Source organism: Macrotis lagotis, chromosome 5, assembly GCF_037893015.1.
Source record: "Macrotis lagotis isolate mMagLag1 chromosome 5, bilby.v1.9.chrom.fasta, whole genome shotgun sequence".
Lineage (NCBI taxonomy): Eukaryota > Metazoa > Chordata > Mammalia > Peramelemorphia > Peramelidae > Macrotis > Macrotis lagotis.
Genome location: NC_133662.1, coordinates 229,087,814 through 229,111,188, shown reverse-complemented (window position 1 = coordinate 229,111,188; position 23,375 = coordinate 229,087,814). Strand labels below are relative to the sequence as shown.

General features: G+C 36.2%; 1 protein-coding gene across 4 annotated transcripts in view; it reads left to right on the top strand.

The window, feature by feature from the left end:
• ARNT (aryl hydrocarbon receptor nuclear translocator) overlaps positions 1-23,375 on the top strand; it is a 56,363-nt gene that overhangs the window by 11,414 nt on the left and 21,574 nt on the right. For 2 of the 4 annotated variants that reach the window (XM_074188754.1, XM_074188752.1), the window contains exons 2-8: positions 6,913-7,024; positions 9,328-9,369; positions 13,435-13,479; positions 16,685-16,729; positions 18,726-18,939; positions 20,095-20,308; positions 21,959-22,061. In XM_074188754.1, coding sequence (XP_074044855.1) covers positions 6,913-7,024; positions 9,328-9,369; positions 13,435-13,479; positions 16,685-16,729; positions 18,726-18,939; positions 20,095-20,308; positions 21,959-22,061 — 775 coding nt within the window. The remainder of the gene's footprint in view (positions 1-6,912; positions 7,025-9,327; positions 9,370-13,434; positions 13,480-16,684; positions 16,730-18,725; positions 18,940-20,094; positions 20,309-21,958; positions 22,062-23,375) is intronic. The other 2 variants (XM_074188756.1, XM_074188755.1) reach the window with 1 other exon arrangement.

Genomic DNA, 23,375 nt, shown 5'->3' with positions numbered 1-23,375 from the left:
TTTGCTAACATTTAAATAGAACATTTAAATTTGCAAAGTGTTTTAAGCTGTGTTTTATCTTCTATCTTCACAATAGCTCTGCAAGTTAGATATAAGAGGTAGTCTCATTAGAGATATGTTTGGAGAGTTTGAATAACTTGTATTACTATTGTCAGAGGCAGGATTTGAACTGTCTTCCAGACTCAAATTCTAATCTTTTATGAGATGTGACTTTTCTAATTTTTCAGTTCTTAAGAATTATTATTTCCTGATGCTTTGCTATAAAAGTCCTCTTATATAATATGAGTCTAATATTCCATTTTGTACAAGTGAGACTAATTAGGAAGGGAGGGTTTATTCAGTATAAGTGGAATAAATCTGTTTTTAATAAAAGATTCCATATTGCTTACTGTAACCAAGTGGCTATTATGAGATTTTTTGGCCTTTTTCCCCCAAACCCTTTCAGTTATAGGACCAGAAATTAGCAGGGTTTACCTGCTCTCAGAGATCACGTTACCTAAGTATGGAGAAACTCCTCATTTTTCACTCAATCAAGTATTGACTAAGAGCTTGCTACATGCCAGACACCATGCGTTATTGAGGATTTAAAGAGAATAAATAAAGCCACATCTGCAAGAATATGTGGAATAAATAGAAATAGCTACAGTGCTAGTATAAGGTGGAGGAAGGCATGAATAGTTGAGGGAATCAGGAAAGGATTTGATGGAGAAGGTGAGGTTTGAGCTGCTTGTAGGAAGAGCCATTCTTTGAAAGTTAGGCAAGGAGAAGGTTGTTCCTGGCATCAAAGAATAGACAGAAATCCTTTTTGGTTGTATTTTAGAGTAAGAAGGGAAGTAATGTTCAGTAAGGCTAAAAAGATAGGTTGAGGCAAACTAAGCAGAGTTTATATTTGATCCTAGGGGTAGTAGGGAACCCGTAAAGTTGAGAAGGGAAGTGACATGGTCAGATTTATGTTTAAAGAAAATGACCCTGGCAGCTTTGTGGAAGACGGACCTAAGGCAGGGAGACTAATTAGGATGCCATTACCTTTTTCTAGGAAAGTGTTGATTAGGATCTGAACTAAGGTAGTAGCAGCTGAAGAATGGCCTTGTTATTAGAGGAGGGACCTTTCACCAGGAACCTGACCACTCAGTGCTTAATTCTTTGCAGTGCATAAAGTTAAAATACAAAATAACTCTTATTTCTATGTACTTCCCATATGCTTCTATAGTGACAGAGACAGGATAGTGGAAGTAGGGTCAGAAGGTACTATGTATGAGTCACATGATTTGTAGACTAGCTATGAATATTAATTTAATTTTGCTGCTCTGAACAGGAGATCCTTGCCCCAACCAATATTAGTGGACATATCTTTGTAAGAAGAAGCATGGCTCACACGATCTCCTTAGAGTGGAAAATAAAAGATTTGTTAGAATTGGTTTTATTGTTGTACCAAGGCACAAAGAAATGATTTCTTGGGGAATTTAGTCATCTCATCTTTTATTATTCATGGCAATTAGATATTTTCAAAAAGACTTATGTACATAATTGCACCTTTTGCACCAGCCTTGGTTGCAGAAGATGAGATGGTAGGGGAATCCTGATTTAAGACCCTCCAAATTAAATCAGTCTTTACATTTGATAAGAGGCAGGGGGCCACCTACCTTGGAGGTGCCAGAAACTTAGAACATGGGTTCAAATTCTGCCTTTGACATATGTTAATTGTATTATCTAAGGTTAGACACTTAACATTCAGTATACTCCCCATTCTGAGACTAAAAATGGCAGGTTAATTGCTGATCTGCATTGGTAGAGGGAGTTTCCACACTGAAATGGGTAGGGCTGCACCAAAAACTCCTCAATATTTGATTTTCGATAATAGCCATGCAAAGATAGGCACATAAGGAGAATTGAAAGATATTTGTTAACAATACAGTTTTAGAAGTAAGGAATAAGAGATAAAAAGTTCTAAACTTATTCAGAGACTTCATACTTTTATGTCATGAATGCTTTTTTTAAAAAAATAATAGGTTAAACATCAATTATTGTCACATAAATGAAGTTTATTATATTTTAACAGACTCTCACTTTCTCTAAAATCTAGTTTAAGACCTGTGTCCATCATGGCACCTTTTTTGTTGATAGTAGCACTTTGGGTAATTACTCTACTCCTCTAATTGTCTTTTCCTTTTCTCACTTGCTTTATTTCATGGATTTGACCTAACTGTACATGGGAAAACCCATATGAATGAAGAATGTCTATTTTCCAAACAGGGTATTCAAGTGGATGTAGATCTCAATAGATATCTCATTACATATATCTTGGAGAGATGTTGTAGATAGACAGTGAGAGGGAACTAGAAGGAAGCAGGGGAATGAGAACTGGCTAGATTGTCTTTGAGAAACTACACAGTAGTTTTAATCAAAAGCTGCTTCTTTAAGAAATAAAAGACATCTTTTTAACACCAGTATCTTGCTTTGGCTGCTGCTGTTATGACTTTGTCATGAAATTATCACAGTTTCCAAGGAAGTAAAACAGGTCATTCAGAGGGCACCAGAGAGGTGGGTACAAAATCATCATAGAACCAGTGAAATACTGTGTAAGAGGAACAGCATTAAAAATGTTGTCAGATAGATGATAGAGGAGGAGGAGGAGGTGGGCCAATCACTTACCAAGATCAAAGGATCATGAATGGACAGGCCAAATGTGCCATTGGTTGGGTAGAAGATTTATGGGAGAATATGAACAGGAGTTGCAAAGAACAAGTTGTAGATGGGTTACAAGCTTCATTTTGAAGAGAACTTCCTCACATTTAAGAGAAAGACCCGCTGAAGTATGTAGGTGATCTGAAAATACAACTTTCAGAGCCTAGAACTACAGGGTCTGGAGATTGAGGGGAGAGCTAAACTTTTGACATCATTTCTGGTTCTCAGTAGATGGTCCTATGGTCTGGTGATCACATTTGAGTGAATACAGTCATAATATTCTCTAGTTGTTTCATGTATACATATAGATTTTATTTCCTCAACTGAAGGAGTATCTTTTATCCCTTTTGAATCCCAAAAGCAGTTAGCACATGTAAAAGGAATTTTGATAACTTTACCTTATGCTTGAAATGTCTTCATGTTTTCCTATTTACTCTTCCTTTTTATAACTATTGCATAAACAGGGTTTTTTTCCTTTAAAAATGTACTATGTGCCTTGTTTTTATAGCTCACTCATTTTTGAATATGCTCCACCCCTACCCCCTTCTTACAAAGTAAAAAAAGACTAAGCAAAATGAGCCAACACATAGTTCATGCTTGACAGCATATACAACATTCTGCTTGTAGACCCATAGTCCCCAGTTCTCTAAAGGAAGGAGGAAATTGGATTTTTTCCTGGTTGCTTTTCTAGGGCCATCTTTGACCATTATAATCACATAGTATTTAGTTTCATTTTGTTATTTTTTGTTTACATTTTTGTAGCCTTTGTGTATTGTTTTCTTCACTCTGTATCACTCTCCATAAATCTTATCATATTTCTCCAAATTCTTCATTTTCATTTCTTTTGGCATAATATTCTCTTATATTCTTGTACCACAGTTTAGCATTTCCCCAGTTGATGTGATACTTTGTAGCTACAAAAAGTGTTGCCACAGATATTCTGTTATGTAGGAGTTTTCTTTCTGAACTTCACCTGAACACCAGTATTTACATAGTAGAGGGATTTCTGGGTCAAAAGGCAGGGACATTTTAAAAAAAAATTATTTTAAGACAATGGGGTTAAGAATGACTTACCCAAGGTCACACAGCTAGGCAATTTTGTCACCAAATTGTTTTCCAGAATGGTTGGATCAATTTCGTAGCCCCTTTAATACTAAATCACAGAAAGTCTGTTTTTCTGTGGCTCCTTTAAACATTGAGTATTACCATTTTTTCTCAGCTTTGCTAATTTTGCTGGGTAAGATAAATCCTCAGTTATTTTAATTTGCATTTTTCTTATTAGTGATTTGATATAACCCATTATTTTGGGAATTGTTTATATAAATGACTAAAGGATGAAGAAAATGGTTTTTAAGAGATAAGTGCCTTAATATATGACAGATAGAAGTACATTTTAACATTTGGGAAATTTTTCTCAAAATGAATTTAATAATTATCTAAATTTCATAGTGCTAGCTATACTGTCTAATATGCCTCAAATTGATGAAGTTTGAAATAATTTAACATTTTCACTTATACCTTAAAACACAAGAAAAGTTTATTCTTCCCAATGTTAGCCAAAGACTAAACTTTAAAAACTCATCTTCAATCTAATTGCCAAGGTGAGAAACAGAGAGAAATATGCTTGTTTGAGCAGTTATTGGATTTATCCTCTGTCACTGATTTCCTTGCATCACCCTAATAAATAATGATTAGTTTATGCTTCAGAATGGCAGATACTTTATCTTTACACTAAATCTAATTTAGAGAAATACATAGGAAATAATTAAAAAAACATACAGAAAATAAGCTCCATCCTGAGTGGTGAGTCATAGTTTGGAAAATTTGGGTAACTGATTCCTTTAACTAGTCATTTATGTTGGCACAGCACTTTTAATATTTCTGTCTGCCTCAGTCAGGTGTTTTTAGTTTCTTATTCTCATTTTAAATTTTATTCCATCTTATTTAGAAAAGTTGAACTTAGCAGAAATTTAACTTAAAACTTGATCTTTCCAAGAAAATATTGATTTTCTAAAAAGTGGATTAAATAGGTGAAGAATCAGTTAATAGAGCAAAGGACAGGGAATCAGATGATCTGTTTTGAGGCCCAGCTCTCAGTTTATGCCTCAGAATGGCAGATACTTTATCTTTACTCTAAAACTCTCAGCTATGGGACTTTGAGTAACTTTTAACTTCAGTGTTCTTATCTATAAAAACTATACTATGCCCAAATAAGCTATCTTGAAGATCAGAGGGGATGTTGTATTTAAGATAATATATAAATATAAGCCCTATTAATAATTTTTAAACAATTCTTTATTTCTTCTGTTTCATGTTGCCTTTATCACCACAACTCTTTCTATAAAGCACACCATTGCAATACTAGCTAAGTGTGTTAATAGTGCTACTCTTTGATATGCTAACTTCTCAGTAGTATTTTAGAGTTCCAGTCTCCTCATTCTAGGAGAGGAAACTGAAGCCCACATAGATGTAGTGACCAGGCAGAAGACTCATTTCTCTGACTGACTTAAGACAGAGACTTTAACCCACTTAGGGCTTTAGTTAGCTTTCCTAAAGAGAGAAGAACATTTTTTATGAAAATAGTCAGGAAGCATTTATGAAGCATTTACTATGTGCAGGCAGTGTGCTAGTTGTTAGACATATAAATACAAGCAAAAAGAAATGTGATCACTGCTCACAAAAACCTGAAATTCTTTTTTTTTTTTTTTGGCAAGGAAATGTGTTAAGTGACTTGCCCAAGGTCACACAACTAGGTAATTTTTAGGTGTCTGAGGTTGAATTTGAACTCAGGACTCCAGGACTGGGACTTTATCCATTGCACCAGCTAACTACCTCTCTGAAATTCTTTATATGTGTGCATATATATATGTATAGGTGTGTGTGTGTGTATAGTATTTTAATTTTGAAACTTAAATTCTTAATGGAGTGGATAGCACATAAAAGAAAAACTGAAATACTGAAGGAGAGAGGAAGTTCTTAAGTACAGAAAATGAGGGGTGGCAGGTCTGGGACCTTTCTCCCAAATGGAGAGTCTGGGAAGAACTTGATAATGAGAGAAGAGGCCTGCAACAATGTTACCCTGTTATAGGGAGAGAGCTAGAATCAGAGCTTGTTCCAAACTAAGAGTTTAAATAAAAGAGTGAAGACAATCTAGGTGTGAGAAATTAGTGATGGGTTTTTTTAAGGCTCGCTAATATGAAAAACAAAATGTATACATGTACCAGAATATATTGATCAGCCTGTTGAAACAGTGAATAGAATGCTGTATCTGATGTAAAGAAGACTTATCTTTCTGAGTTCAAATCTGACCTTAAACTTTTATTAACTGTATGATCCTGGGCAAGTCACTGAACCCTGTTTGCCTCAGTTTCCTTATCTGTCAAATGAGCTGGAGAAGAAATAGCAAACCATCCAGTATCTTTGCCAAGAAAACCTCAAATGGGATAACAAAGAGTCAAACATGGCTGAAACAACTGAACAACAACAAACAACTAGAATGTATAATCATAAGAAAATAGCAGTAGACTGAATTATTGCTACTGGTATGTTTAAAGTCACTTTTATTGTTAAATTTGTTAATCTTAAAGTAAGTGAAGGAGGTTTATTAATGGAAGAAACCTTATGGGATTATCCAGTTGGGGGGTTTTAACATGGGGATTGTGAACTTGTTCAGACATTCTGGGGATAACTTCAGACACTTACTAGCTGTGTGACCCTGGATAAATCACTTAACCCTGATTACCTTCCCCCTCCCCAAAAATTATTCTGGTAGCTATTTTAATTTCACACACCTAACCCCAGAAAGAATCTGTGACACAAAGAGGAAGATACTTTGGCCTCGTGCAGCTTACTCATTTTACCAGTTATCAATGAGGAAACTGAGGCAGAAGGAGGAAAAATAGCTTGCCTTTGATTCCACATGGAGGAAGCCCTAGAACCAGGACTTAATTTAGTGCTCTTTTAGTGCCTTATACATTTCTCAGGGCTTCAGAAGGAGAAAGTAATTTGACTAAGGACCCCTTGGGGTAACTAAATTGGGATGTGAATCTCCAGATTTACCCCCCCCCCCTTTATCATGTTGTGGGAAGGAAAAAGGAACTAGTTTATATAACTATTGTAGATACCTGATAAATGCTAGTGAATAGTTGACATTTGTGAGCTCACTTGAAATCTGAACTGATACTAAAAGGGGATTTTTAAAATCATACATTTTGTTTTCTTTACCAGAGATGGCATCAGATGTTTCATCATTGGGTGCTGCCATTGTGGCTGGAAATCCTGGACCTGGGGTTCAGGGTGGGGGAGCCATCACTCAGCGGACTGTTAAGCGTCGACCAGGGTGAGTATAAGTGTTGAGGAAATGGTGGGAGGGTTCCTGATTCTGGACTGTGTTCATTTAGTTCATGCCAGATCACATTGACTCCTCAGCTGTTTCTGGCTATTCCCCACTATTATATTGTTGAGTTTTCTTGTTTGCTAGGTTTGGTATTGAGTGGGATTAAAGGTTTGAACTGATTTTCATTTTTAAAAATAAACAAATAGTTTAGATGCCAGAAATTTCTCAGAACTGAGATAGCAGCAAAGCCTTCTTGTCACCTTTTTAGCATAATTCCAAATTTTTTTCCCAGAATTGCTGAACCAGATGATTCAATGTCATTTCCACTGATGATGACATCAGTTTCTGATTCTGAACCCTTTGATCATGTCAAAACTTTATTTTTTTAATAGCAGCATCTGCAGCACCTGCAGGAGTGCTTAGTTCCCAGTATGCTTCTCCATGAAGGGTACTTCACAGAATAATGGATATGAGGGCTGGGCTACAAGTCTGAGGGTACTGCCACTCTCAAGTTATTGGACTTGGTTAACAGTTGGTATTGGTGGTGGCAAGGAATGTGGGTCCTTTCTCCCTCTAACAATAGTTTTAAGGCCTTGGTTGGAGGCAAGACTGGTGTCCTGGAGCTGCTACTATTCCCCAGGTCATGGATTGTAAGCTGTTTCCATCAGGTCAAAGTTGAGATGGTGTGGTTTGACTTGTCTAGGACACAAGTTACCCCCTCTCTCAGGGTTCTTCGCTGCTTCAGCAAAATAGCATATTCCTGTCAGTGGAAATGGGTCAGCAGTTGGTGGGCATGGCTGAGTCCTCCACAGGAGCCACTTGCCTGTACAGTGTCTATGGAGATTGGGCTTAAGGATCAGAATCCTGGGCTTTGGGTGTTAGGAGAAGTGGTGGTGCTAGGTTGAATCACTTGGAACAGGTTGCCTCCTCTCCAGGACACCTTGCTGCTCTTTGCATATATAACTGGGTATAGTTCTTCATTTTTTTTCACATAGGAAGTTTCACATAAGGGTTGAGGAAGCTGTTGACTGGTTGCCCTTCAGTGATCTCTGTGCTATATATCAAAGCCTTTTATATCATCTTCATTTCCTAGAATATACCTTTCCATTCTCCATTTAGAAAATCATTTTTTATCACAAAGAATAAAAATATAGTCATCAAAACTAACCAGGGTAACAATCAGATTCTAAACCATATGAAGTGTTCTCCAACCACAGTCTTCCATCTCACCCTGGTCCAGGCCCTCATATCCTGGCATCAAGACTATTACAGTGCCCTTATTGGCCAAAGTGACTTTCCCAAATCTCAAGTCTGACAATTTCAGACTATTTCTTTCCATAACTTAGTGTTGTTGTTTTTATATTGTAGTCAGTCAAAATAACTATAATTTCATTCCTTAATAGATGTCATAACAGTTTTTCCCTATCTTCACTTAAATTGACTTAAACTATTTTTTAAAAATGTCCACATCTTCTCTGTGAACTGAAGCAAAACAAAAACCCTCAGTCTTCAAATTTAATGAATTAGAATCAATCTAGAAATTAGACAGAAGACTGAATTGATTCTATTTATCATTTTCAAGTAATATTGTTATACTGTATTATAGGTGTATATATATATTTCTTGCATTCTAGATGCCTACTTTCAAGATAGCTATCCTCTTATTTATTTTAAGTGTTAGGGATAGGATGTATTTCAGAAAAGCAAGTGATAGATATTCTGTAGATTGTGGCAACAAATCAGGGACCAGCATTTCACATGAGTTTTTCTGATACTTACTGAAGTCTTGTGTCAGAAAGTAGAGTATTATCATAAGCTCTTTTTTAAAACTTTTTTTATTTATTTAAAGCAATGGGATAAAGTGACTTGCCCAAGGTCACACAAACAGGTAATCATTAAATGTCTGAGATTGGATTTGAACTCAAGTCCTCATGACTCCAGGGCTGGTGCTCTATCACTGTGTCACATAGCTGTCCCCATAAATTCTTCATGATATGTCATCTTTTAATTTCTGGTTTCATGCAAAACCAGTCTCTGGGAATATCTTTTTAAATGTCAATCACTCACCTAAGTTAGTGTTGTGAAGCCCTAGGGACCTCTTCATCTGTTTTGACCCAGAGAAGAGGAAGAGTGAAGCTGTTCTTCAGTGCAAGTGGGTCAGCAGTTGGTGGGCATGGTTGATTTCTTCCCTATTGCTTCTTCTTTCATTCCAAGACATCTAATTCTGGGTGGGTGAGACACTAGGTGGGTTAGGAATTATTTTGTTACTGAGTTATGTTTGACATTTTATTTTTGGAATTTTCCAGGCTTGATTTTGATGATGATGAAGTAAACAACAAATTTTTGAGGTAAGAATTTTTTTTCTCATTTCCTAGACTTTTGGAATTAAGAAATAACCTTAGATGCTATATCCAGGGTTGAAACTTCATAATATTATGTATTATAAGTCTTTTCTTTTTAAGAAGATGCTCAAGTATCCTATTAGCTCCAGAGAAATGACTTATTGAGCTCAGGCTGATAGATTTTTTTTTAATTAAAGATTTTATTTGAGTTTTACAATTTTCCCCCCAATCTCCCCTCCCCCCCCAGAAAGCAATCTGTCAGTCTTTATTTTGTTTCCATGTTGGCTGATAGACTTTCTAAGCTTCCCTAATCACTTTCTGTTTCTTGAGGGTAGAGTTTGGAAATTATACCATATATTTGTTGGTGCTTCTGGAGATTTTTCTGAAAAATCTTGCTTCATTGTTTGAGGGTTCAATTTTTAACTATTTGCCATGGCTTAATATGCTTGTTTAAACATAATATAGTAATTGATCTCACTCTTTATTATAATTTTAGAGAATAGTTTAAGTTCTTAATTTCTTAGTAAATGAAGAGTTGCTTAATGTCCTCATCAGGGTCAACTTTGTACAATACAGACTGGGTTCCTCTGAAGAAACATCTGCAAAAATTTTGATATCTCCCCTCTCCTGGAAATATAGTTGTGTATTTAGCTACACTGATGAGTTAATTCCAGTCCTAAACCTCAACTTCCCTTTTTAATAGAAGCGATACAAAAAAGCTAGAATAAATTCTCTTTACTTTTCCTCCTTCCTTAGAAAGATTGTTAAAGTTAGTCTTCATCTAGTATGATATAACATAGTTTGAGAGTCAGTGTTCTAGTGAGAAGAGATTTAGACCCTCAATCAAGAGTCCTGGGTTGAATCCTGGGTCTAGAACTTATTAGCTTTGCTCTGTTCTCCTGTCTGCCAAATGGGGATAACAGTACTTGTATTACCTCCCTAATAGTGTTCTTGTGGGGGGCTAGCTTTATAAACTGGGTAATAGTTGTCATTTACATTATAGTGGTCACTCATGTCCGACCTTCAATTCATTGTAGGAATTCTTTTCAAATATTTCTGACAGGTTACGAAACTTTTGTTGGAACATTTTTGTTGTTGCCTATTTAATTATCTCAGAAAGCAACCCATGGGGGTGGCTAGGTGGCTCAGTGGCTAAAGCACCAGCCCTGGAGTCAGGAGTACCTGGGTTCAAATCCGGTCTCAGACACTTTAATAATTACCTAGCTGTGTGGCCTTGAACGAGCCACTTAACCCCATTTGCCTTGCAAAACCCTTAAAAAAGAAAGAAAGAAAGAAAGAAAGAAAGAAAGAAAGAAAGAAAAAGAAAGCAATCCATGCCATTTGTAGACAATTAATTGCTAGAAAGTCCTATTCACATGGGGCTAAAATATGATTTGTATCATTCTATCTTGATTCTTCTGTCCTAGCTCTGCTTATAGAATTAAATCTAATTTCTTTTCCACTGATGACCTTTTAAATATTTTATTAAAGTCATTTTCTCTCTTAAGACTTCTTTTCTTCAGCAGTAAACATTCCCATTTCTTTTAATTGTCCTTCATCTAACACAGTTCAGACCTTTTATCAACTTATTGCCTTCTATATATACTCTTTTTCTTCCCATTGTGCCTAATAAATTGTAGAATCCAGAACTCCCCCCCCAAAAAAATATTCTAGATGTGAGTACAAAGTATGTAACTGTTATATTCTTGTTCTTGGGGATATACCTCTATTGGTACAATCTAAGATTACCTTGGTAGATCTATCTTAGTTTTGGCTTATGATCACCCCAAAATTCCAGGTCTTTCATATAAGTTGTTGTTACTTCATTTGCTGGGAAGAAAGCACAGTACAGTAGATTTTCTCCTGGCCCATTAATATCATACTAGCCTGAGAGGTCTAGAGCAATATTTTGTAATTTGTCACTGATACATTGATGTTTGTCAATCTCAGCATCATGAAAACTTACATGAAAACCAGGTTTATTACAAAAGAAATGTATATGCATGTGGAACCCAGAGTTAACAGGGATAAAAGGAGGAGGAGGAGAATACAGGAAGGGGCATGGCATGGGAGGGGAAAAGTATAGTAAAAAGTGGGGAAAAGGACAAAACCCCTCCCAAAGAGGAGGAGCAAGGCAATGGAAAAAGCTGCATTTTTTTCCCCCTTGGAACTGAAGATAGGAGGGTATGCAAAGGATCCCAGCTGCACAAACATTTTCCCAATTTGGCACAGACTGGCTGGAGCCTGTCTTGCCTCCCAAGGACACACAGGGAATCCAGCTTGGGGTGTTAACAACAAATTATGTCAACTGAGATGGGGTGGGGGCTGCTTTATCCATGACATATTCAAGGCTTCCTGCATGTTCTGGGTCCAGTGTTTCTGGAAAATATGTCAACTCAAAATGACAAGTTCAGGGTACTACTTAACAACCCTTAACAAATCATATGCATCTATCTCAAGCTTCATTTGCAATGCATGTCTACGACTTCATGAGTAAATTGCTATTTTGAGTGGAAGCCACTTTATATGCACAAGTTATACTAGAGCAGCCACATTTATACTATCTAGTGATTTATGGTCAATTCTAGGAATATCACATAGAGTAACACTGAGAGATGTATCGAATAATTCATGATTTCTTTAAAAAAAATGTAGCTACTGATGTTATATTTTAGACAGTGATTATAAAATAGATTCTAAGAAAGTATTGAGGATATTAATCATTTAATTGATAGTATAAGTCATGGGGAGGACAAGGATAGGGCTGTTTTGCAGAATAGATGCTGTTAGAATATTTAAAATGGCTTTTTTAAAAAAAATTCTCTTATTTCACCAAGAGCAATAAGACTTTAAAGTGGCCTACTTCAGTGGCATGTTCTTTGACTTTAAAAAAGTAAAGTAATTTGTCTCTAATAGAAATTGCATTGATTTTCTAAGATTGCTCATTTATTCTAATTTTACTTTTGCATATATAATGTTTGCCCTTCATTCTTGAAAAAGATCATGACATCAGGGAGGCGATGCTATGAGAAGCACATGAAATAGATTTGAGTGAGAGAGGGTGCTGTGCTAAGTCACCAGCCTCACTTTCTCCTCTCTCTCTCTCTCTCTCTCTCTCTCTCTCTCTCTCTCTCTCTCTCTATATATATATATATATATATATATCGATTTTTTAGTTAACAAGCATTTATTTTCTCTACCTTTCATCTATTCCACAATTAAAAAGAAGAAAAGCAAAACTTTTACAATGCATGCATAGTTATATAAAAGAAATTGCAAAAATGTATGTCTCATTTTGCATCTTTAGTCTATTAATTTATCAAAACAGGTACCGTTGTTTATCATCAGTCTTCTGGAAAAGTGATTTGTCTTTGCATTGATAGGAGTTCTTAAGTCTTTCAAAGTTGTTTTCACAATATTGATTTGCATAGATTGTTACATAATACTCTACATTAGTTCATCTGTAGAGATTTTCATTTCTGTAGGTCTACTGTATTGAGGATTTGGGCATCTGTGAAGGAATTCTATTCATTTATGGCAAAAAATTGACTCGATTCCTTTCACTGTATGTTCAGGCCTTATAGCATTTTACTGTAAGAAAACTCAAATAATCCACATATAGGTTAAATTGCTTCTGGAGATACTAAAGATCTCATCTTCGATAAGAACTTATTATTTCTGTTGTAACAGACTGTTGTAACAGTAATCTACCTAGGAAGCAGATGATAACCGAATTGAACTTATTACTTAAATTAAAAAAATAAACTGCATTGTTCAAAGCATGATTTAAGTCATCCTTTTGTGCTTATGGTACTATGTGTAGCAGCTCTCTTCATGAAATCATCTGCTTTCTTTTTGGCCTTTTTGGATATATGACAGATACATCAGGATCTTGGCAAGGATTGACAATCTGTTGGAATTTTTTTAGACTGGGTGACACTATCTCTACAATATTGATATTTCCCCATGATCTGATTTTTTTCTATAATGTCCTTTATGTTGTACCACCTTTCAGAGAAAAATAATTTAAATTACAAATGTCTTGAAAGTGTTCTTTTGTTTTTTTTCCAGATGTGATGATGATCAGATGACTAATGATAAGGAACGGTTTGCCAGGTAATGTTAAAACAGGTGCTTGGTCCTCTACACCATGGTATCAAGTCCATGTCCATACTGATTTTTTTTCTGGTGACTTAGTCTGACAGATTGGCTTAGTCTGCCCATTTTGATTTATTCCTGTTAAGAGATCTAGGAAGGTCCAAAACTCTAGTACCTGTTATGTAATAAAGTTCATACCATTTCACTGTAAAAAGTGAATAATGAATAGTAAATAGAAATATTATATCATAATGTATTTATGCACATTCCTTATTGTTAAAGTGGTGTGCCACCTGGGGGCCATGCTATATCAGCCAAAATCTGAATTAATTGCCATGTGGAATTGCTTTGACTTGTTTGTTAAGTGGATACTTAAAATATGTTTATGTAATGTTCTTGGACCTGTGTCAGAAGTCCTTTTCAGATTCTCTTTATATCATTAAAAAAGAATAAGATGTTAATTAACTCCTTGTGGGGTCTGGGATTGTTTTTAGAACTCGAGTGGATGTTATTTGAAATAGAACTGGTTTATTTAAATGGCTACTCAAAAACAAAGTTTTTTCTTTATTAAAAATAATGTTCTTGGGGCAGCTAGGTGGCGCAGTGGATAGAGCACTGGCCCTGGAGTCAGGAGTACCTGAGTTCAAATCCAGCCTCAGACACTTAATAATTACCTGGCTGTGTGGCCTTGGGCAAGCCACTTAACCCCATTGCCTTGCAAAAAAACAAAACAAAACAAAAACAAATAAAAATAAAAATAATGTTCTTTTTTAGTATTACTTGGGGATTTACATATTTTTAAAAATTTATTCATTTTTCACCTTAGAAGATCTGTACATTTTATAGCAGTGTTTTATATTTTTAGATGAATTTTGTGCTTCATCAGAAAAGTATATAATGGGTTTGATTCAAAATTGTGTGTCTAGGAAGCATTGTTATTTGCTGTGAGGAATAGTCATAAAATTTGATTGCTCTACCTTGGGATATTATAGTCTATTGGGGAAAATTATATAATGAGCACTGTGAGATAGTATAAAATCAAATGCTTAATTGTGTGGTATAGATTATATATGGTAGGATTTCAGAGAAAAGAATGATGATTTGTGAGTCATGGAATAGTCAGGGAGGGAATTCATGAAGGAGATGGGTTTTAAATTGAACCTTGAATAGAGAAATGAAAAAACTTTTCATATAAGAGGGGAAAATATCTATATCATAGTAGTAGAAACTTAAATTTTGTAAAAACTGACCTGTTTGGATTGGAGTGTTAGGGAATAGTGGGACATAGATAGAATAAGTTCGGTTTTTGGGTGTCCTCTCAGGTTGGACAATAGAGATTAAATTTGGTGAACTCAGTAGGATCCGTGGTAGACTTTTCAAAGACAACATAGTGTTATAGAAAGATATTTTGAAGAAAGAATTGACAGAATTTATCTTGGTTATGTCACTTAGTGCAGCTTATTGAAATAGATACTTATGAAATCATTGGGAGATGAACCATCACTAATTCAATAGGTTAGTCCTGGATATTTGGAGAGTATTTTTGCTATATGGCCCTGTGCCATAGGATGATAAATCACTGAGTTTATTGGTTTCAGATGTTGCCTTGCTTCTCTACAAACAAAATTTATTTTTTCATCTTGTATCATTACTTGTAATGAAACTGTTCTGGTCAAGAGCAATGTGGTACAGTGGAAAGAGTGTTGGATTTAGAGTCAGAGGACCTGAGTTTAAATACCACTTCTACCTTTTGGGCTTTAGTTCTTTATCTGGAAAATAAGAGAATGGGATTCTCTGGCCTTCAAAATTCCATATGGCCTTAGAACACAGATGTAGAGAAGATGGGTCAGTTTTATATTTTCAAATAGTATATTTAAAAATAGAATACTAGTCTTAGTCTCTTGCAGACAAAAATAGACTTCAGGCCATGGAAAGATCAGGTTATGGCCACTGCACCTTATTTAGTTCTCTCTCAATTTCTATTATTCATTCCATTTGAGGTAGTTTTCTCAGGAAACTTAGACTTAGACTGATTGTAGTTAGGTGCTTATGAAAGTCAATGATTTTGAATTTTCCCTTGTTAACCCCCCCCCCCCATACAGGTCGTTTAATGTACTGACCAGCTCTAATAGTTCTCACATTCACTCCTGCAGTCTTTAATAGAGTGAATTTATAGAATTCCAAGTGTGGGGATAATTTTCTATTTTTTATCGAAAAGCATAACTTTTTGGCTTTTTAAATGAGGAGAAAATTAAACCGCTTTCCTTGTTAATGGCAGGAAGAGGGAGGAAAATCTAATAAGCAATAAACCATTTATATCAATTTTCATTTTCTTCCAATCTTTCGAAAGACTATAGAATACCTTTTTTATACTTTGTATCCTTGTGCATATTATAGTTTGTGTTCTTCATTTTTCACTGAAACATTATTTCACATAAACATTTCTATATATTGACTTAACAGTTATAATAAAGTGTGTGGTGCAGCAGATATCCTGAAAATAGAATAAATTGCTGACACTCTTTATCTACTCCTATGCCACACTACTGTGGTATCTCTTCAACTGCCACTAGGACACCTCCATTTCCCAGTAAATTTCCCAGTAACTTACTGTTTTCCCTTCAGAGGAGGGAATAGTTCAGGGTATTGTGGTTCTTCTACAGAGAGCTGGTAAAGTTTTGAATGAAGGAATAGAAAGTAGGAGGTATTTCAGAAGCAGACAAAGACTAAAGAGAATGTCAGAAATTGGGCTCTTCATGCTATTTTATATTGTCTCTCCAGTGCAGCCCCTTTTGTTTTCTGTGCCTAAGCATTACGTTTGTGTCTATTAATGATCTCCTGTCCATAATCTCTTGTCCTAATTTCAAATATGGATAATTCTTACCTTGTTGAGTAGCAGCAATTTCCTTCCCTTAATGGGAATAATGTATGACAGAAATAGGCCTCCCAGATTCCTTTCTCAGACTTTAGCTATATTCTGTGTATACTTTAATAGGATCTAATTCAGATTGTAAAGTGCTTTATGTTCACATGGGGGTCATTCAGAGTTTCTTTTAAATTGATCTTTGTCTTCCATATTGGTTTCTTTGTTCTAATAGGTGGTTTTGCATGGCTATGGGCTGAGTTCTCTATTTGATTTTATCCTTCTAAACTTCTGCCCATCTTCCTTTCTTTTATCTTTATTAAAAATTTTTTTAGCTTAGTTCATCAATTTTATTTTTAGGTCGGATGATGAACAGAGTTCAGCGGATAAAGAGAGACTTGCCAGGTAGGAGAAGAGTGTTCAGCATGGTGAAGCCAACAATGCTTCTTTTCCTTCTCCTTTCCAATCTAAATTTCTCCCATTATTCCCCCTTTCTTCTTTGTGCTTCCTCTTATTTATAAGAGATGAAGATGGCACTATATGGAAGTTTGTGTGAAATTAAGCCCTTTTGGACTTCCTCCTTCTCTCTCCCTGCCCCAGATAATGAGGATTGGGGGAAATAATCAACTTTCACATTTAGAAATTAAGAAAATTGCTATTAGTAATAAAGTTTTATTCTTCTTTTGAGCTCTGGCATCAAGTGATTAGAGAATAGAAAGCTTTCATAGTCTCAGCAGCTGTGCCATTTTGTGCTTTGGCGGGGACATACTGTCTTGTCAGAAAGCCAAATGCCAAAAAATACCCTGTGTTTAAGATCATCTCCTGCCATGTTAAATCACAGCAGTTCCTTCCCTTCCACTCCAGAAAACCATCTATCCTGGTTTCCGGTGTTGTTTTGTAGCCCACATTCCTGTGCCACAATAGAATTTCATTGCCCCAGTGATGGAGGCCTTGCTTGTGGCTGCTCAGATTCATTTTGGCAGCTTTTTTGTGGTCATCAGTAAGCTCATTCTTTGGGATTGGGTATCAGACATTTGTGAGACAGGTGTCTGCTCCCACTCTAAAGGTGGAGGTTTAGGTGCTCTGAAATGACATAGAGTCATGAAATTAGTGGCCTGTACAGGGGAAGTCCCCCTGTTCTTTGCTCAGGAAGACTTTAAGGTTGTTTTTGCTGACTGTCAACCCCAATGTAGTAAGAGAATAGCTGGAAATGGGTCAAAGTTTCTTTGGTATGTTATGAGTAATTGGATCTGGAAGTCAGGAGATTTTTTTTAAGCTCTATCATCCCTTTTCCACTCATTTTTTCCATGATTTTTTTTTCTCTAATTACCTTTTCTTTTCCATCTTTGCCACAAGATTTTTGTTAGTATTCCATTCCATATTTCCTACTAATCAGCATACTCTTTAGAAAACCTGGTTCTGCATGGCATAATGTGAAGAAGAGCTCTGAAGTCAGTAGCCCTGGGTTTGAGTCTTTGTTTTGCCATTAACTGACTGGGTGATCTTGGCTAAGTCCCTTACCCCATTTGAGCCTTTCTCTCTTCATATGTAAAGTGAGATAGTTGTACTAGATGATATGTCTGAAGTTCCTTTTATCTATAAAATACTTTAATTCCTGTTTTAGTTTGGGAAAAGCAATATTGGGGACCTAGTCTTTTAGCCCTAAAATGACAGGTCAAACCCAGGTCTCATTATTTGCCCTCACCTTTGGTCTGCCTCCTTAGGTCTTCTAGAAAAATTTTTACTTATTTCTCTTCCTCACATTTGCAATTCACAAGAAATCCCTTTGGGAACATCTTGCAATGAAATGTTTGTTTATAAATTTAGTTTATTAGTTAAAGCATAACTTTATGTCTTAGGAGTAGCAATGCAACTTTTAAATATAATACCCTCAACTTTACCCTTTCTATGTTTTTTGAGCAGGACATAAGCTTGAAGTGGAGCAGTGTGGGGAAAACTTATAGTTATACTCATATTTCTGTGCCCACTTTCTGAACATTTGTAAACATAGGTAAATAGGTTATTTTCTCCTGTCACCTTTCCCTTGAAAAGTTTAATAAATGAGCATAATATTGACCACTTGAAAATAGAGATTCCTTAGGAACTTCAGTGAATAAAGTCAATGCTCTTCACTTTAAAAAATTACTACCAGCTCTTCATATCAAAAAATAGGTCAGCAGAGATCTTCTTGCCCTCTCTTTTGCATTGTGTCAGTTTTTCTTTTGTGCATGATCTGCATGAGAGGGTTGGCCATCCCTCCTAACTTCTCAAAGACTAGCACTACTAAAACAAAAATATCACATCTCTCAGCAATCTATATGGTAGGTATGTTGCTTCTTTATGCCACTAAATGACTGGATATGACCCACTAGGTGTCCTTTCCCCCCTTCTCTCAATGCAGGGAAAATCATAGTGAAATTGAACGTCGACGACGGAACAAGATGACTGCTTACATCACAGAACTATCAGACATGGTCCCCACCTGCAGTGCCTTGGCCCGAAAACCAGACAAGTTGACCATCTTACGCATGGCTGTGTCACACATGAAATCCCTGAGGGGAACTGGCAACACTTCCACTGATGGCACTTATAAGCCATCCTTCCTTACTGACCAGGTCTCTGAGTTTCACCAGCCCCAAAGGGGTCCTAGGAGTTGGGTGGATTATTTTGTAGCTTTGTTCCTCTTTGGGTAAATAACTACACATAAATAACAGTGTCAGAGTAGGGATGAATCTATCTGAAGTGTTGAAGGAAACCAGTTTTGGAAAAAAGACTGAAAAATGAGTGACAGTAAAAATAGTAACTTCATCCCTCCTCCATCTGTGTTGACTTTAGGCTGCTACTGCTTCTCTTATTGTTAGGTGCATTAGTGTTTGCATTATGAGGTAAGGAAGGGGACCTATTAAAGGATTTTTGGAATTTTGATGGAATACTTAATTTACAAAGTCCTAATGGAATAATTGGGGGAGGAGAGTGATTAAGAAAGGGAAACAACTTTGAAAGATTTCTAATTCAACCTGTGATGTACATGAGGGACTAGGACTTCCTCTGAGCAAAAGCATTTATGGTGGATGGGGAAGAGTCCCTGATTTTGAATGTTGCCACAGTCTAAATGAGAAAAGGAGGAAGAATTTTAGCTCGTGACAAAGAGCTCTGAACTGTGTTCTCTGAGTATTCCAAAGGAGGAGACACAATTTCTGCCTTTTTTGAATCTACAGTCCAAGTATGAGAAGCATTTAAAATGATACAAAGAAATAGAAATTGTAATTGTAAATAATACTAGATAAATAAATGCTAAAGAGTGGAATTGAATGGAATAATGAAAATGAGTGAAAGTAATCACATTGGACTTCCTAGAATAGGAGAGCTTTAAACAGGAATTTTAAGCAAAGGAAAAGGGACACAGACTTGTTTCCAGGTTCTACAGGGGAGAACGTTGGTAAAGATTACAAAAAGATTCACATAACAGAATGAAAGCTCATAGAAAAAACTTTGGAAAAGATCATTTTTTTTTAACAAATGACCCATAAAAATTAGATATTAATGTGAATATATATAGAGAAAGTAATAGGACACTATCACAAGATATTATAAAGGCAACTGAAATTGAGATGGAAGAAAATTGGATAAGGATGGAGCCCTGGCACTACTTTGTAGTTAACCTTTTCTGTGGTCATAATAGGTCCAGACTCCTTGGATCCTCCATTGATGGAAATAATTGGTTTCTCAGAGTAAAAAAATAATAATTCTTTGTATCCTACTTTGGGCAGGAGCTGAAACATCTGATACTAGAGGCAGCAGATGGTTTTCTGTTCATTGTGTCATGTGAGACGGGCCGAGTGGTCTATGTTTCTGACTCAGTGACCCCAGTCTTGAACCAACCACAGTCTGAATGGTTTGGCAGCACACTTTATGACCAGGTGCACCCAGATGATGTGGATAAGCTTCGGGAGCAGCTCTCCACCTCTGAAAATGCTTTGACTGGTGAGACTTCAGTAGTTGGTCAATGGGATGGATAAGGGATGTTAAGGGTTTGGAAGCAGAATACAAGTCCATTGGCTACAGAGCCAATCTTTTGCCAAGCTGCCCTAATGTAGGAGTGATTTGGGGGCCTTTCTCCTATTCTCCTCATTTTCCCTCTGTGTTGGCTTAAAGGGGGACCTTAGGAAATGTATTGTCTCCAGAAATCTTTCTGATTCAGTACAGTCAAGTCTTTATTGTTTACTCCTGTGGTATCTACTTATGCCTTATCCTTCAATAATTTTACATTCAGGATTTGTATCTGAAATAGGCAAAGGCTCCCCTTCACCATCGTTCATCAATATTTTATTAGGAAAGTAATTTGCTTTAATGATACTATCAAATCTGAAAAAAGAAATTAGAATTCAAGACTCCATTGCTCAAATAGAGAGATTCCATTTAAGAGTCTCTAGTAGAAATAAAATCAAAAGTTTCTAAGATTTGAGGTGAGCCAGTGCTAATAACTTTATCTTATTGATGATTGCTAGTTTCTGTCCTATTGACATTTCTGGGGTTCAAGAAGTTAGTCTGCGCTTCCATTCTCCGTGGTTTTAGTGTGAATGTTTGGAGGATTTTATTAACCTTTCCATCTTCTAGAATGGGAATTCCCTCCAGCAATGCTAGTCGCAGCCTATTTGTAACTTAGGTAATTCCTAAGGTTTTTCCTGAGATCTTTGGAAGTGAAGTGACTTAACCATTGTCTTAATAGTCAGCTAGTGTTTGTTCAGGGTTTCCTTTGCACCGGATGGTCTAAGAACCTGTGAATTGGGTAACTGTGTACAATGGGGAAACTGAGACAAAAGGAAAATTGATTTCATTCTATTGTTGTAGAACACACAGACAGATGAATGTAGGAAATAATAAGAATTTCAGCAGGGGGGGAGAGAGATGGGGACAACACTCATGGAGGAGAAGGAGGATTCTAGGAGGCTGAATTTCTACCACAAGGGATTTCCTGCTCTTTCTGACTCCCAGTCCAGTACCCTAAACACTGTGCCAGGCTTCTTTTCTCTGTGATTGTACATGTAATACTTGGAATTTCTGTAGCAGTGGAAAAGTACAGGGATATGGTTGGCTGCACATAATCAGAAACATTTGCCTTTTAAAGATTTGGTAGTAAGTTTGTCTTTCTAATAAAGTGACACATAATAGGTGCTTAGTAATTGCTTGTTGGTTGATTTTTATTAAATTTTTCTTAAATATTATATTCCAGATGGATAGGAAAGAAAGCCAGCCTAAGATTAAAAATTTATCACATAGAATCTGTATATGTGTGCCTGATGTTTGAGTGTACTAGACAGTCACTTTCCCACTCCTTGTAGACTGCTCCCCATATTATATGGGGCCCACTGTTCTGACCAGCAGTGTCCATGTCCAAGAATCCTGAAAGCAGACTACAGAGACAGGAATCAAGCAAGTGAGAAATCTCTTAGATTGGTGCTGCATGCCAAACTCAGGGTATTACTAAAAATTGTTTAGGGCTGCAAGTGCTCTTCTACCTTTGCTATCATGTACCTCTTAGCAACACACTCAACATTTTTATCTCTTATTCTTTTCCATCAACCAGTTCACTCCAAGCTTTCTTCCCTCCCCCTCCCCCCTTCGATTTTTCAGGTCGAATTTTGGACCTGAAAACTGGGACAGTAAAGAAGGAAGGTCAGCAGTCTTCTATGAGGATGTGTATGGGTTCAAGGAGGTCATTTATCTGCAGGATGAGGTGAGTAGAAAGTTGGTATTGCTAACTTTTGGAAAAACTAAGCATTGAGTAGGGACTCAGAGGTTTTAAACTCCAAAAAAACCCTGATTGATTTTAAATTGATTTAAATTCATTTCTTTAAACTAGAGGGGCAGGACATCAACAACAACAGCAATACTGATAACAAAAACAACTCACATTTATATGGCTATTTAAAGTTGGTTAAAGCACTTTATATCTGTTATCTTGAGTCTTAAAACAACTCTGAATTAGGAACTGTCAGTGATGTCCTCATTTTTCAGATAAGGAAACTGAGGCCCAGGTGACTTACATTCTGATAATTATTAAGCAGAACTAGTTTTGAACCAGGTTATCCTGACTCCATACTTTTCTCAACATCTGTGCATTCAAAATTGCTCATTCTATTTCAGTGAGTGTGACTTTATGAGAAATTTGGGGTTCCTAAATATATAAACATTATATTTTTGAATACTATACTTAGTATTGTTAGAAGAGAGGTCATTCCTAACCTCTGGGACCTTACAGTTTAATAATTTAATTAGTATGCAGCTAGGTGACTCTTTGAATAGAATGTTAGACTCTGAGGCAGAAATTTATACCTGATTTCAAATTTAGCTACAGTTAGGGCCAGTGTGACCTTGGACAAATTCCTTAACTTCTCTGTGCTTCAGTTTCTTCTTCTGCAAAGTAAGGATAATAATAACTATCTTCTAGGGTTGTTTTAAGGATAAAATGAGATAATATTTGTAAATATTAAAAATTGCTACATAAATGTTGGATCTAATGGGACCCACGTTGTGGAACTGAGCTAGTAATGTACAAAACTGTATGTAAATGGTTGAGATTATGTGGAGTAAAGGGTGATTTGATTTGATTAGGATTCACCTGAAGGAGGTGAATATTAAGCAGAACTTTGAAGAAGGAAGAGATTAGAACTTGGCAGGGAGTCTTAAGTGGTGGAAATGGCTAACACAAACACTTGGTGGTAGAAACATTTAGAAACTCTGACACATTAAAGCAGTCAATTTATAGACGCCTGTTGCCATTTTAGTCAAGGGATGGATATTTGTCTTGGATTCAGATATCAGTGATGTTTTCTCTCTTTCTCTTTTTTGTTAAAAAACTTCATTCTTTTTTTAAAAAATTTGTTGATTTTGAATTTTAAAATTTAACCCCGAATCTCACTTCCCTCTCCCCACCCCCCACAGAAGGCAGCCCGTTAAGTCTTTGCATTGTTTCCACGGTATACATTGATCTAAGTTGAATCTGATGAGAGGGAAATCATATCCTTAAGGAAAAAAAAATATAAGAGAT